The sequence below is a fragment of the Oratosquilla oratoria genome, chromosome 39, assembly GCF_046742065.1.
Source record: "Oratosquilla oratoria isolate Oo_2021 chromosome 39, ASM4674206v1, whole genome shotgun sequence".
Lineage (NCBI taxonomy): Eukaryota > Metazoa > Arthropoda > Malacostraca > Stomatopoda > Squillidae > Oratosquilla > Oratosquilla oratoria.
The window spans coordinates 18,156,117-18,173,210 of record NC_134815.1 but is presented as its reverse complement, the minus strand read 5'-3'; the positions used below and the strand labels follow the sequence as shown (position 1 = coordinate 18,173,210).

Here is a 17,094-nt window from a genome sequence, read left to right as displayed (position 1 = left end):
TAAAACTGAAAGAATTATCAGAGTGGGTACAACGATGAGAGAGCAGATGAAGGAATATTGAGATGGTTTGGGCACATGGAAATAATGAATGGAGAAAGACCAGCAAAAAGAGTGTGAAAGGCAGAGGTGGATGGAGTGAACCTGAGGAGTAGATCAAGAACGAAATGGATTGATCGGGTGAAAGGGGTTTTGAGTAAAAGGGGAATTTCTATTGAGCAGGGAAGGGAGAAGGCAAGAGATAGGCGTGAGTGGAGTATGATTGTAAATGGAAAATAAATTGACGCGACCCGAAGGGATTTCAAAATGTCTTCTCGACTTTTACTCGAGTGGACGAGGAAGGAGGGTCACTGTGTAAATTAAACTGTTATCCCTCCTATGGATGTGATGTCTCTTGCCTCATTGCTTCTGACCCAATAAGTGGACAGGGGACAAGGATGGTCATTCATCCAGATTATTCCAGAAGGAGCTAAAATAAAAAAAGAAATGATTGACGGGTAGGAGTGGGATGGGTGCGTGCCTTGGCTGGTTACCTCTCTTGTAAGGGAAAAGAAGCCCATTGCTATATAGATAAATATAGATAGATAGAAGGAATGTTTTTATCTTCATTCTTAATGCATACAAACTACAGGATTGACAGTAATTGCAATACTAATGTTTACACCTTTCATACAGATTCGCTGGTGATACTGATACAGAAATCTCTGATGGTTGTGTCCCCGGACATGACTGCTTCCCTGACCGACACGCAAGAGCACAATGAAAGCCTCGAAATGCATCAATCAAAAATGGATCAGTGAGGCATCACCTGAACAAGCATTTTTCAATTTCATTATGCTTTCAAGGTGCATCCGCTCACACACAATATAAGATTCACTAAACGCTTCCTGCTTAAACTGGTTTATACAAGTCAGTCTGACTGTATAAAGAGATTTATGGATTGTTGTAGACGAGTTCAAGCCAATCTACGCACTGCTCCTTTGACCCATCTGATTTATGCAATGAAGTCTGCAAAAAACCAATAGAGAGCTTCGAAGGGTTAAATATTCATGAAACCAATGACACTATTATAAGGTAGTAGGAGAATGAGGCTATAAATTGTTTGAACTTCTTCAAGCCACCTTAAGGACAATTTTGACTCCACACCTCCAAAGAGGTTTGTCCAAATGGGTTTAACGGGCAATATTAATTGGGCCCTGCTCCTGGTTTGGATAAGCATTCATTGGCAGCCATCTACTTAGATCTCACATAGTCAAATTAGGCAGCCTACTGGAAAGAAATATCAGTCTAGAAGCGAGCACGGAAAATTACTTGAATTAGCATTTGACCTTACAATCACTAGTCTCTCCTTAGATGTAGGTTTTGTATTATCTAAGAATTTTTTTCTTCCTTTTATATTCATGCCAAAATGCGTCTACTTCACGAGTGTGCTGTGAGGATTCACCATAAACAAACAGTATTTATAGGTCTTTATTTTTCATAAAGGATTTAACAAAACATTGCCCAATGCCAGTGGTATAGTCCGAACAATGAGATTTTTTTCTTCTTCTTTTTAGATATGCATTTCCATAAAAAATAGTTCCATATGATGAAGATATTTACACTATCCAACGTACTCATTTTATTGTTTTTTCCTTCATAAACAGATATGGGGGACGCCACTATCCTTCTAAAAATACCTTTCTACTATACCACTGTCTGAAGCAATGTTTGGTGAAAATTTTATTAGCATAAACGATGCCTAGAAATGCATTTAGCATCCACCTATGTGCTGTGAAGATTGCCTTTGAAATACTTTGACAATTTATCTTGTTGCAAATATTTGCAACTTTGAATTGTTCAGAGCTTCCTAAGTATTCAAATGGCATCCTTGATGTGTCTGTTATTTTTCTAAGTCATGCTATGTGTACTCGTATCCTTACCAATCATGTGTATCCTCAGACCACATTATCAATATAACACTTATCTATCTAAAAAGAAGATGTTTGTTGTTGTTGCGAAGAAACGCGATATGATGTACCACATTTCCAAGTGACGTTGTTCAGCTACGTAGCTAATTGATCGTATGTTGTATGTCAGTGATGTCTTATGGTAAAAATGTTTCCTATATTGGAATGCCTTCAACAAGATATGTGCCAAGTGCCTTAATTTATGTATATCTGAGATATATTCTTGTGCTTTGTGTGTCCAGATATAGGTGTCAGAAATATAGAAATCAATTATTATTAAGAACATTCTAAGATGTTCTAGAATATTCTAGATTTCTGGTCATATATTTCTGTAAGAATCTAGAATGTCATAGAAGTCTGTTCAACTATTTCTGCAAAATGTTTACATATTTTACATATTTGTTGATATCTAAAATGTTACTTTTGTGTAAGAGAAACTGGATCTGGGAGATTATCTTAAGGGAAAGAGAGGGAGAGCAGCTGAGGTCATCATTCATCAGCGCAATTCTCTTGCTCGGCCTTTGCTTGCGGGGATCTTCTTGGCCCAAATCTAACCCACCCCCAACCCTACTCTTCGTCAGAGTAGTACAGAGTAGAAAAATCTAAACACCTGAGATTAAACTGACCCTATTATAGACAGTTTACCCGTATGAGGGACTGAAATATAAAAAGACAAATGAAATTCATAAACAGTTTGCCTGTACTAGGGACTGAAATATAAAGACAATTGAAATTCACCAATATGTGGACCTGACTCTGAGTTTGCAAAACCTACAACAAACCACTGGCATCACTACTCAGTGACCAAGTCAAAATATAAAAAGATCATGTTGAAGATTCTTCGCAAAATTGTGCCAATTTCAGCCATGCTTTTAATGTGAAGGAAATTTTAAATGAACACTTGGTCTAAGAAATAAACAACATAATATCTTACAGTTATTCAGCATATATGAAAGACTTAATTTATGAGTGTTATCATTATGTATTCTATATAAGAACCTAATACGAAAAAACCAAGAGAAAATTAAGTCATCGGCAAATATTCTCACAATGGGAAAGTGAAATAAAACATTACTCAATTCCACAAGTATTATCATTATCACAAGTGATAGTTATTTTCTGGAAACAATTAAGAAGTAACATCACATAGAATATACAACAAGGGCGTATATTCTGGTAAATTCATCATTGATGTTAAGTTCACCCATGGATCATATTGGGAAGTTTATTTTTGTGTCAACTGTTATGAAATATTGTGGAAATTATTCTGGGGTGGTTCTGTACACCCCACAAATCATTACATCATGATATGGCACTGAGTGAATGGTGGGATGATGCACGAGTGGCGTTCCACCAGCATACATTATTTGTTTTCATGGTAAGAAGTTGGGTGTATAAACTTGTCATAAATGAATTAAGGGAAATTGTTTTCTTGGTAACCATACTGTTCTTGCAGTATTATTATATCTAGTCGTAATCTATTTTCAAACCCAATAATAAACATACAGAAACAAAAGTCAATGCAGATCGAAGATTGTAGAATTTTGACAGAACAAAATCAGTTATTTTACACAATAGTTGGAAAGGAGCAATTTAGCCTAGAAACTGTGGAAAGATATGTATTGATTTGCTCGCTTGGATTATTTTCTTTTTCATTTTTACGCAGATTTTGTTACTTATGTATAATTCGTGCCAACGATTATCTTAAATACTGTACAGTTACAGTAGTAAGCATTTTTTAGTATATCTTCTACTACTCTAGTACAATTCTCGCAGTTGAAACTTATGATACTAATAACTTAAGCGTATGCTCATTCAGGTAAACACTTTTATATTTTTCTGCGCATCCTATAACAGTATATGCCAGAAATTATCAACGCTGATCTTAAATGCTATATGGCTATAGGAATATGTAATTGCAAGTTTGTTGGCTTCTGAGACAACCATCGATGACACGATCAAAACAACACAGGACCCTCGCAGTACAGAAACCAACCCCACAAAGGCTCCTGAATACTACCAAATGCAAACAAGATAACAAATGCCATTATCTAGTCAAACACCAATATTCCACAGTTTTCCACTGGGGTAACAGGTAATTTGAGCAAATCAATAACAACGATGTCAATAGGTTGACACGGGGCAGGATAAGAACGTTGCCTAGAATGGAACTTTTGTGTGAGGCACAAGAATGACATTTGTCTATGTGAGAGAATATATCTTTCCTCATGGTAAGCCATAAAATCTGCAGTCTTGCCTGCGTTAAGCGTTTTTCTTTCTCGAGATGAGATGCAGGAGGTGATTCATGGAGAAGTTGGAGAACTTTTGAAATAAGAGCTGTTGAGACAACTAATCTAGAGACTGGTCTTCGAGGTTCATTTTTGTTTTCCAAAGTTTTTTTTTATGGTAAAGTGTGTCATTATGGTATAATTTTTCACTCGGCGGGGGAGAGGGGTTAGGTTCCTTACCTGAAGTGTCACCTGATTCCAGGAAATATATGACTTTCTTCTGTAGAGGATCTGTCTTTTGGACTTCCTGAATGCGAGCTTGAACGAGAGCTGCTAAATGTGAGGTTTGTGTTATAACTGCAAAATGGCGACTAAGAGAATCCGCGACAACATTTGCCTTCCCCTGCACAAATGTGAAGGTTGACATGAACTCTTGAATTGTGCGAAACCAAGAGATGATTTCCTTAGGATAATTGTAATATTGCCTGATGATATGTGTGTGCTTGTATTTCGTAGCCAAGGATGATCTTGAAATGCCTGAGAGCGTACACAACGGCTAAGGCTTCAATGCCTGTGACTGACTATTTTTTCATATATATTTAAGTTATTTGCATATGCAGTAGGTGGTTGTCGTGTTGTTGCATGAAAACAGCTCCTAAGTCTTTATATGAGGTATTCTTATAGAGAATGAATGGTAACCTCTAATCAAGGTATGCAAGAACTGGTGCAGCTTTTTTAGAGCTTGTTTGAGAGAGACAAAAGCATATTCCTGGGATGCAGTCCAAAGGAAAGAAACATCTCTCTTACGTAAGGAGGATGGTGGCTGAGTATCTTTAGGATAATCCCTAAAGTAGCATCGATGAAATCCACTAAGACCAAAGAATAAGCGTACGTCGTGTATTGTGAGAGGAGTAGGACATTCTATGGCTCCTTTGACTTTATCTTGAGAAGTGAGAATGCCATGTGATTTAACACATGACCCAGAAATGTTCTTTTCTTTTGAGGAAAGGTACATTTGGAAAGCTTTACTTTGAAACCTACCCATCTTAATCGTGAAGCGATGTCATAGTTTATAAATGTTCAGGGATTGATTTGGGAGCAATGATGACATAATCTAAGTACATGAAAAAATCCCTAAGAGTCCTGATAACACGCTATGGATTAGGCATGTAAACACTGAAGCTACAGAGATAAGTCCCATGAGCAAGCGTTTAAACTAATAATGGCCTGTGAGGGTATTGAATGCAGCCTTTTTTTTCTAAATATCAAGTCATGAGGTCTAATGTTGAGAATACAATTTTATTTTCACCATTGGAATGAAGGAGATCCTGTAAAACTGGGACAGAGTGAGGATCCTGAATGGTAAGTTTATTACATACATACATATACCAAAGGCTTTTTCCCCCTTACATGGGGGGTAGCCAAAAAGAAAAAAAGCATAGAAATCACTCCCACCCATTTCATTTCCTATATATTCCACTCCCCTCCACCCTCCTCCCTTCCTCTCATCTTAGCACCTCCTGGATGACGGGTCATCCCTGCATCCTGTCCACTGTCCTGGGTCAGAAGCAGTGTCGCAAGACACAGCACATCCACAGCAAGGCCGCTTCATAAATTCGGCGACCCTCCCTCTCCGGCCCCCCATGCAGAAAAGAAGCAGACGGGGAGAAATCCCTTCGGGCTGCGTCAATTTTTTTCTCGTACATACTTCCTCACCTCCCATCCCCCACCCACTCCCCCTCATGCATCACAGCCTCATCTATACACAACCCCTCTCCATTCACCCCTATCTTCTGTCCTCTCCCGTCCTTCCTCAACAGACATTCCTCTCTTTTGTAAGGCCCCTTTCACCCCATCCATCTATCTCATCCTAGGACGCCCCCTCATATTCACTTCTTCCACCTTCGTCTTCCACACTTCTTTTACTAATCTTTCTTCACTCATTCTTTCCATGTGTCCAAACCATCCTAATACTCTTTCATCAACCCTATCTTCCAGCTCCCTTTCCACCCCTGTTCTCCTCCTCACCTCCTAATTTCTTACTCTATCTAGCCTAGTAACCCCTATCATGCTTCTCAGACATTTCATCTCAAACACATTCAAACTCCTTCTCTCTTCCTCTCTCATGTTCCATGTTTTTGCCCCGTACATTGCTGTTGGCACAATCACCCCTTCATATAACCTCCTCTTAGCATCCATTCCCAGATGTCGATTTCTCATTACACTTTTTAATCCACCAAGGCATTTACTCGCTTCTCTCAATCTACATTCTACCTCCACCCCCACTCCTCCCTTTCCAGTCACATTCGCACCCAAGTATCTGAAACTATCCACTTCCTCCAGTTTCTCACCCTTAATGCTCACTTCCAGCCTACTGTCACTCTCTCTCCTTGTACATCTGATCACCTTACTTTTGCCCACATTTATCTTCAGCTTCCTTCTTTCACACACCTTCTCAAACTCTATCACTAACTTCCTCAATCCCTCCTCTGATCCTGCTACAATCGCAGTGTCGTCAGCAAACAACAGCTGGCTCACCTCCCACTTTTCTCCATGTTCTTTAATCATCTCCAATCCCTGACCCACTACCCTTGCATTCACCTCTCGCACCATCCCATCCATGTAAAGATTGAACAGCCAGGGTGACATAACACATCCCTGACGAAGTCCCACCTTTACCTCAAACCATTCACTCTCTCAATTTCTAATCCTAACGCAAGCTCTACTACTCTCATAAAAACTCTTGACTGCTCTTAACTGCTTTCCTCCTATCCCATATATCTGCAGTACCTCCCACAGTGCCTTCCTGTCTACCCTGTCGTAAGCCATTTTCAGATCCATAAAAGCCCAAAAAACATCCTTACCTTTTCCTATAGCTTTCTCACATATCTGTCTTACCACAAAAATCTGATCTACACATCCCCTACCTGTCCTAAAACCACACTGTTCCTCACCAATTACTCCCTCTGTTCCTCTCCTAATCCTCTCTATCAAGACCCTCCCATAAGCCTTTTCAACTACACCTAACAAGCTGATCCCTCTGTAACTACTACACTCACACTTGTCCCCCTTTCCTTTGTAAAGTGGAACTATAGAGGCACTCCTCCAGTCCTCCGGCACTCTACCCTCTTTTAAACATTAAATAACCTCACCAGCCAGTCCACCATCACTGTACCTCCTTTCTTCAGACATTCTGCATGGCATCCATCCAACCCAGGTGCCTTACCTGCTCTCATCATCTTAACAGCTGCTCCCATTTCATCCTTCCCTATTTCTCCTCCATTTTCCTCACTCATCACTCTCATTTTCTTAGCGCTTCCCACTGCAACTACCTTTCCCTCCCTATCCTCCTTCACATTTAGCAACTCCCTAAAATACTCTGCCCACCTTCCTCTCACTGCCTTCTCTTCCATTATCATTTCTCCATCTGCACCTTTTACCTTTTCTTCTCTACTTGATTCACCTCCTCTTCCTCTTTTAATTTCCTTCCAAAACATCTTTTTATTACTTTCAATATTTTCTTTCATACTCTTTCCCCATTTCACATCTGCTCTCCTCTTTGCTTCCTTTATCTACGACTGGGCGATATGTGCCATCGTATTTTGGAATGACGAAAAGTGAAAAATTCGAAGGAAAAACGGAAGGCTCAGTGATATCCTGGTCTAACATATCCGCAGTGAGTGAATATACAATCTGACGCTTACTATGAGGGGGTTAGTATGCAGGAATATAACATGAATTTCAGTTAAATTGATGAGGAATTTCATGGTGAACTAGATCTGTACCGCAATGACAACATAAAACTTGTAGGCTGTTAGCTAAGTCTGATTGAGCTTGTGGGAAAACTGCTTATAATGTAACATTAACTCTTCAAATTGTATAGGAAATATATATGTGTGGTACAAATGTAACGTTCATTGAATATCTTCCATGGACAACTACATCAAAACACACACTAACAAACATACATACGCAAGCCCCTAGGCTCCTTTCCTTCGTGTGATCAAAGCCTGAGATGACCAGAGACCAGACAACATTTATTTCAACACACACGTTATATTCCGTATCCAAATCAATACGGACACAAATTAAAATACAAGGAACAACTACACAACATAAACACTAATATACGATAGCATGTACAAATGACTAGCCTCTTTGCTATTATATTCAAATGTAAATTATTATCAGGCTTTCAACCCCCCAGCAGAAATGTTATGTCAGCATTTCAAATGGTGCAAAACCAGAAGCGAGCCAGGGGACCGACAGTCAGTAGATGAGCGTATGTCTAGTAGGATCTACGTCCTGTATTGTAAGGTGCCAGATATAGGCAAGAAAAGTCACAAGTGACTTTTAATACTTCAACTGATAAACAAACTTGAACAGAATGGAACGGAGTATCCATGACATTTATTTGAGCATGATAAACTATGAAATCACATATGTTCATATCAACTGTGATAAGGCTGAAAGAAGTGAAATACCTTTTACACGAAGAGATTCCGGCATGTAGGCTACATCACATTCTGGTGCCTGGAAGAGGCGAACGGTAACATTGCTATACTCGCGTATGGGAAATGTTGAACAGTTATGGTCTTTGTTAAAACTGCATGAATATGAATATATATATATATTACAAAGGATTACAAAGGCGGAGCATGCCGACAGGAGACCTTTTGGTCCATATCTAGGTCGGATGCGAAAAAATGATAATAATAAATGAATAAATAAAAACTATAATAATGTAAATAACAAATAAAATACATAAATAAATGCATAGGTATAGTTAAATAATAAACAGGTAAGTACTAAATAACAAATAAAATACATAAATAAATGCATAGGTATAGTTAAATAATAAACAAACAGGTAAATAGTAAATAGTAATGAATTGACATATAACTAATAATAAATGAGAATCAAACAGACAAATGATAACAAAACAAAAACAATTTCACTATTTGTCACAATCAGTCTACCCTGCTCCTTTTCATTCCTCTTGACATGTTAATTCTCTTTGCCATAAATCAACTACACACACCAAAATGATGTTTTCCACACTTGTCTTATCTCTTCTCGAACTAGCCGTATCCCTTCATCAACAGATACTGACACAGAGATTTGAGTTTCCAATAGTCGAACGAGTATGGCCCCTTTTGTGGGCAACTTTGCTATTGCCAATTTTTCTAGCCCACATCCCATACATACATATACCAAAGGCTTTTTCCCCTTTACACGGGGGTTAGCCAAAAAGAAAAAGGCATAGAAAATCACTCCCACCCATTTCATTCCCATATATTCCACTCACCTCCACCATCCTCCCTCCCTCCCATCTTGGCACCTCCTGGATGACGGGTCATCCCTGCATCCTGTCCACTGCCCTGGGTCAGAGGCAGTGTCAGAGGCAGTGTCTTCATCCTCCCAAGAAACTCCGGATTCAAAACTAAATATTCCTATAATTACTCCCAATCACTGTGACAATTATAAATCTTCAGTTCCCCCTACTGGTTTACAGGCTTCGCAGATGAAAGTCATCAAAACGTACGGTAAAAACGAAATATCATCCATCGTCACTGATCTCTTCCAATGTTGTGCCATCAACACTTCTTCATTTTCGCAGATTATTCCTGCGAATTAAATATATATATATATATATATATATATATATACATACATATATACATATATACATGTATATAAATATATATATATACATATGTATATATATACATATATGTATTGCAGAAACCACAGGGAAATTAAAGTCGGAATACTGAACGTTTTCGTCTATTACGACATCCTGAGGATGTCGTAATAGACGAAAACGTTCAGTATTACGACTTTAATTTCCCCGTGGTTTCTGCAATATCTTTTCGTCACGCGTTATTGTGATTATTTTTGCAATATATATATATATATATATATATATATATATATATATATACATATACATATATATATATACATATATATATATAAATATACATATATATATGCATGTATATATAATTCGCAGGAATAATCTGCGAAAATGAAGAAGTGTTGATGGCACAACATTGGAAGAGATCAGTGACGATGGATGAGTTTTTCGTTTTTACCGTACGTTTTGATGACTTTCATCTGCGAAGCCTGTAAACCAGTAGGGGGAACTGAAGATTTATGATTGTCACAGTCATTGGGAGTAATTATAGGAATATTTAGTTTTGAATCCGGAGTTTCTTGGGAGGATGAAGACACTGTAACGTAAGGAGCTACGACTGTCGATGTGACTGGATTAGTTAAAGTCTTCTCGACCACGTGAACAAGGAATGGGGCACGATTGCACATGGTAGGAATTAGATTACCTGAGACTTGTATATCATTCTGAACTGGGTAGATACTAATACCATGATCCGCAGAAAAATTAACATCAGCCATATACAAAATTGCTGGGATGGGTGGGCATTTAGGGATAAATGAAATATCAATGAATGTTTTTCGAAGAGCTAAAAATGGACAACCATCCACATTGCAAATTGGAAATCGACGGGTTCTGAGAATGTAACTTTCTTTTTGGTTTTACGACGGTTCTGAAATGCTGTTGGAGACATAATTCTGACTGGAACCTGTATTTATAAAGAGATACAAGGGAAAGTCGTTAACCGTGACTTAGACTGATAACGCATGTATACATCTATGAGAATTAGGAAGTGAACATACTGGCAGGATGGTCAATACTTTGACGGTCATAAGGGAGGTTGCTGTGAATATTTTGAAAGCTTCTTCTCTAGCTTCCTACATTGCTCCGTTGAATGAAAAATCCATTGATGATAATCGCCACAGATAGGTTTCTGGGTTTGTTTTTCTAAAAACAAATGTTTGTATAATGATCTAGATTCTAGACTATAGCAAAAATTGCAAATTGGAATCCCTCCGCATGAGACTGAACGTGAAGGTGAAGTAGAATGTTGTTGAGGTCAAAATTGTGAGCGTGACTGTCACTGTTGTGGTACTACAATTGAGAATGAATAATCGGATTTTTTAACTGGGATTGGCTAAGCAGAAATATCTGCAGTCTTTTTGACGGAGTTATCAAACTGGTGGGCAAAGTCTAGGAGAGTGGTCCATAGTTTTGAACTCGCAGCAGGACGTCTTTTCACTGGTATTTGGATGTAGTTTGGATATAATTTGAAAATAGTTAAAGAGTGATACTATATTTTCTACTGTCATTTTATCTTCTCTAGCCCAATTTAGTCTAACTTAGGAAACGTTTGAGTTCACTAACAAGAATAGAGGCCTGCTTTACCGCTTCTTCCTTAGAGAGATATGATGCAGAATTGTGATCAAGTACAAGGTGAAACAGAGGGGACAAGAAACCTTGCTGTGGTAATGCAGTGAAGTGTTTTCGAAAAAGTTTTTAAAAATATGCGTAAGTTACTGCTTCATCAAACGCATCAGACTGGATGAAATGGACTGCTTTGATGAAATCTAGATTCCCTCATGGGACTGTGTGTCGTGATATAGATGGTGAGGTTTTTGGAATTGGTAGCAGTGCCGTCTGGATTCCGAGGCTGGTCGTGGCGTTTCACGAGCAAAAGACTTTCTACACCACCGGATAGCTAGACTTGTCGTGGCAACCCTCCTCCTTTCTCATCCGGGCTTGGGACCGGCAATGGTGGAGTTAAAGAGTTTTGATAGTGTTTCGGAAATAATATTTCTTAATGGACGGAGGTATAAAGACTTAAAGAGTAGGTGATTATTCGCGGGTGTAGGAAAATTTTGGCTGCAGTGGATAAAAGATGGGTATATATAATAGTGTGCATGTCACAGCTATTAGATACATGGGCAGATGAGTATTGTATCTCCCTTGTTTTATTTGGTTACGGAATAATAGAGGGTGTAGTTGGGGGCTCTATGCATCCCTCGTTGTTCCTTGTCAACAGAGAAACTCAAGCTTATATTGTTTGAGAAGGATACAAGTGTTTTCATAGTTTGGGATAAATCCTCGGTAGTTCCATTGTATGATGGAGTGTATTATTTTTTGGTTTGACATGATATGGCGGTTGTTTTGGGGCGTGTTCCCTTGGGGGTTGATGTAAGGTATGTGGGTAACAACAGACGAAAGTTTTTCAGTGTGCTTGGGTATCGTTTTTTAGAGGAAGGTGTATGGTGGGTGAGTATGAACTTGATATGTAGTCATTCATTCCGATTGGATCTGACAGGGCACCTAGAAGGTTTAAGAGGGCATAGTGTCTAGTGTTGGTGTATGCAGTTCGTACCAATATAGGATTAATTTCAACTTTCGAGACTGCGAATGCTCCGATGGGAATTGTGGAAAGGGGATATTCACATTGGTTGTTTTGAAGGAGGGTTTAATTCATAGGCCTTTTATGAGGTTGAGAATATACTGGTGTAGTGTAGTTTGTTAAGTCTCTCTTAACAAGCCAAAAACCAAGCTATGAGGTCTTACGCTGCAGATCGCTTAATCGGCGTTCTGCTTCAGCTAGCTGCTAGAGGGAGTTCCTAACGAGCCGAAAACTAAATTTTTGGGCTCATCGTTCTGGTTCGCTAATCGGCTGCAGTGAGTGTTTAGGTGTAAACAGCAAGATACTGCAGTACGAGTCTTGATCGTCTTAAAAATAACAAAACTCATGGGACATGTGTTTCCTTCTCCCTCTGTCTCTGTTACGGGTTTATTGATCGATATATACGTACAGAAATTGAATAGAGAAATTGATAGTAGCCTAATATGAACGTATACAATTTTGTGGTGACGTGCCAGCGGTCAGCCAATCAGGAACTTGGAAAGCTCCCCACGTTCCCGCCAGCCTCCTTTAAAAGGTCGTAGAGGTCGGACGTCTCTTCAACCAGCTCTCTCAACAAACTCCAAGGAATCTTCGCCGGCCGGTGGTAGTGGGGAGAGATATCTCCTTGCTGCTGCCGGTCTGGCATGGCCGACCTCTACGCTGACGTCGGCAGGCGGGTTTACACCAAGACAAATACACACATTTCCCAGGTCACGTAAATCTCTGTTTTCAGAGTAGTGCTTGGAAGAAAAGAGGCACACGCACACTTGCTCGCTGGCAAAAGCAGAGGCCCAAACCGTCTCACTCAGAACACTCAATCTGATCGCAGGCTGGTCGACGGAGAGACTTGGGACACCTCTCTGTCCAACCGGCCCGCAACCTAACGCTGGCCTCTCGCTGACGCTGGTGAGCGAGTTTACACTTCTGACATTTACACACAATACCCAATCGCGTAATTCTCAGTTTTCAGAATTGTGATTGGAAGGAAAGAGACCATACAACACCCGCCCGTCTGCCCCTCCCTCGCAACGCCACTGAATCAACTCTTTCCGGAACCCAAACCCAACCTGGGGATAAACAGGCAACGCTCGCCCCACCTGTGGCTCATCAGGAACGCGCTCGCCAGCGGTGGTGGCGAGGAATTATCTCCTTTGCCGATATCTGACCGATATTTTCGTTGACGTCGGCAGGCGGGTGTGCACCGCCCGTCTGCCCCCCCTCGCACCGCCACTGGATCAGCTCTACAGGACTTCAAACCCAAACCCTGGGGAAAAACAGGCTACGCTCGCCCCACCTGTGGCTTATCAGGACCGCCCTCTACACGCGGGAAGTGAACTCAACTCACTTCCCGTAAGATACACACATACACCTCTCACGAACAGTGCCACAACACACGCACAAACATCTACACTTACTTTTCCTTCGACTAAAATTCGCTTCCTTTCTAACTTTCTCTTCTACTACATCTTCTCATTTCAGTTTACCTCCCACTAAAGATTTTTCCGTTTTTCCACCTTTCTCTACTACTACGCCTACCATTTTCTAAACTTTCGTTGGTGATCCTAATCCTAACCCCGGCGTCAAGCGCTGCCCTCCAAGCTCCCGGTCCATTTCTCCCGAGCCACGACCACCAATAAACCCCTAATGGCTCGCAATTCGCCCGGTGGCAATAGCCCTCTTTTATACGCTACTATCTTTTCATTTTCCTACAGACATTCTTCCCCTCCCACAAAAACCGATCCCGCGCAAGCGAGGTGGTCTTTCCTAGAGATTCAGAATTCAGAATCAACTCAGCGCTCGTAGAGGTCGGACGTCTCTTCAAACCAGCTCTCTCAACAACTCCAAGGAATCTTCGCCGGCCGGTGGTGGCTGGGAGATATATCTCCTAGCTGCTGCCGGTCTGGCATGGCCGACCTCTACGTTGACGTCGGCAGGCGGGTTTACACCAAGACAAATACACACACACATTTCCCAAGTCACGTAAATCTCTGTTTTCAGAGTAGTGCTTGGAAGAAAAGAGGCACACGCACACGCACACTTTCTCGCTGGCAAAGCAGAGGCCCAAACCGTCTCACTCAGAACGCTCAATCTGATCGCAGGCTGGTCGACGGAGAGACTTGGGACACCTCTCTGTCCAACCGGCCCGCAACCTAACGCTGGCCTCTTCGCTGACGCTGGTGAGCGAGTTTACACTTCTAACATTTACACACAATTCCCAATCGCGTAATTCTCTGTTTTCAGAGTTGTGATTGGAAGGAAAGAGACCATACAACACCCGCCCGTCTGCCCCTCCCTCGCACCGCCACTGAATCAACTCTTCTGGAACCCAAACCCAACCTGGGGATAAACAGGCAACGCTCGCCCCACCTGTGGCTCATCAGGAACGCGCTCGCCAGCGGTGGTGGCGAGGAGTTATCTCCTTTGCCGCTGCCGGTCTGGTTACGGACCGATCTCTTCGTTGACGTCGACAGGCGGGTTTATACCGCCCGTCTGCCCCCCCTCGCACCGCCACTGGATCAGCTCTACAGGACTTCAAACCCAAACCCTGGGGAAAAACAGGCAACGCTCGCCCCACCTGTGACTTATCAGGACCGCCCTCTACACGCGGGAAGTGAACTCAACTCACTTCCCGTAAGATACACACATACACCTCTCACGAACAGTGCCACAACACACGCACAAACATCTACACTTACTTTTTCTTCGACTAAAATTCGCTTCCTTTCTGACTTTCTCTTCTACTACATCTTCTCATTTCAGTTTACCTCCCACTAAAGATTTTTCCGTTTTTCCACCTGTCTCTACTACTACGCCTCCTACCATTTTCTAAACTTTCGTTGGTGATCCTAATCCTAACCCCGGCGTCAAGCGCTGCCCTCCAAGCTCCCGGTCCATTTCTCCCGAGCCACGACCACCAATAAACCCCTAATGGCTCGCAATTCGCCCGGTGGCAATAGCCCTCTTTTATACGCTACTATCTTTTCATTTTCCTACAGACATTCTTCCCCTCCCACAAAAACCGATCCCGAGCAAGCGAGGTGGTCTTTCCTTGGATTCCAGATTCCAGAATCAACTCAGCGCTCGTAGAGGTCGGACGTCTCTTCAAACCAGCTCTCTCAACAAACTCCAAGGAATCTTCGCCGGCCGGTGGTGGCGAGGAGATATATCTCCTTGCTGCTGCCGGTCTGGCATGGCCGACCTCTACGTTGACGTCGGCAGGCGGGTTTACACCAAGACAAATACACACATTTCCCAAGTCACGTAAATCTCTGTTTTCAGAGTAGTGCTTGGAAGAAAAGAGGCACACGCACACTTTCTCGCTGGCAAAGCAGAGGCCAAACCGTCTCACTCAGAACACTCAATCTGATCGCAGGCTGGTCGACGAAGAGACTTGGGACACCTCTCTGTCCAACCGGCCCGCAACCTAACGCTGGCCTCTTCGCTGACGCTGATGAGCGAGTTTACACTTCTAACATTTACACATAATTCCCAATCGCGTATTTCTCTGTTTTCAGAGTTGTGATTGGAAGGAAAGAGACCATACAACACCCGCCCGTCTGCCCCTCCCTCGCACCGCCACTGAATCAACTCTTCTGGAACCCAAACCCAACCTGGGGATAAACAGGCAACGCTCGCCCCACCTGTGGCTCATCAGGAACGCGCTCGCCAGCGGTGGTGGCGAGGAGTTACATCTCCTTTGCCGCTGCCGTTCTGGTTACGGACCGATCTCTTCGTTGACGTCGGCAGGCGGGTTTATACCGCCCGTCTGCCCCCCCTCGCACCGCCACTGGATCAGCTCTACAGGACTTCATACCCAGCCTGGGGAAAAACAGGCAACGCTCGCCCCACCTGTGACTTATCAGGACCGCCCTCTACACGCGGGAAGTGAACTCAACTCACTTCCCGTAAGATACACACATACACCTCTCACGAACAATGCCACAATACACGCACAAACATCTACACTTACTTTTTCTTCGACTAAAATTCGCTTCCTTTCTGACTTTCTCTTCTACTACATCTTCTCATTTTAGTTTACCTCCCACTAAAGATTTTTCCGTTTTTCCACCTGTCTCTACTACTACGCCTCCTACCATTTTCTAAACTTTCGTTGGTGATCCTAATCCTAACCCCGGCGTTAAGCGCTGCCCTCCAAGCTCCCGATCCATTTCTCCCGAGCCACGACCACCAATAAACCCCTAATGGCTCGCAATTCGCCCGGTGGCAATAGCCCTCTTTTATACGCTACTATATTTTCATTTTCCTACAGACATTCTTCCCCTCCCACAAAAACCGATCCCGAGCAAGCGAGGTGGTCTTTCCTAGAGATTCAGATTCAGATTCAGAATCAACACAGCGCTCCTAGAGGTCGGACGTCTCTGCACTCCAGCTCTCTCAACAAACGCCCAGGAATCTTCGCCGGCCGGTGGTGGCGAGGAGATATATCTCCTTAGCTGCTGCCGGTCTGGCACAGGCCGACCTCTTCGTTGACGTCGGCAGGCGGGTTTACACCAAGACAAATACACACATTTCCCAAGTCACGTAATTCTCTGCTTTCAGAGTAGTGCTTGGAAGAAAAGAGGCACACGCACAACTTGCTCGTTGGCTTAGCAGAGGCCCAAACCGTCTCTCACA

The 17,094-nt window shown here is 42.1% G+C and overlaps 1 protein-coding gene across 2 annotated transcripts in view; it reads left to right on the top strand.

The window, feature by feature from the left end:
• JhI-21 (Juvenile hormone Inducible-21) overlaps nucleotides 1–3,033 on the top strand; it is a 122,169-nt gene extending 119,136 nt beyond the window's left edge. For both annotated transcript variants that reach the window (XM_076176623.1, XM_076176622.1), the window contains exon 10: nucleotides 673–3,033. In XM_076176623.1, coding sequence (XP_076032738.1) covers nucleotides 673–797 — 125 coding nt within the window. In that variant the 3' untranslated portion in view covers nucleotides 798–3,033. The remainder of the gene's footprint in view (nucleotides 1–672) is intronic.
• The last annotated feature ends 14,061 nt before the right edge of the window (nucleotides 3,034–17,094 follow it).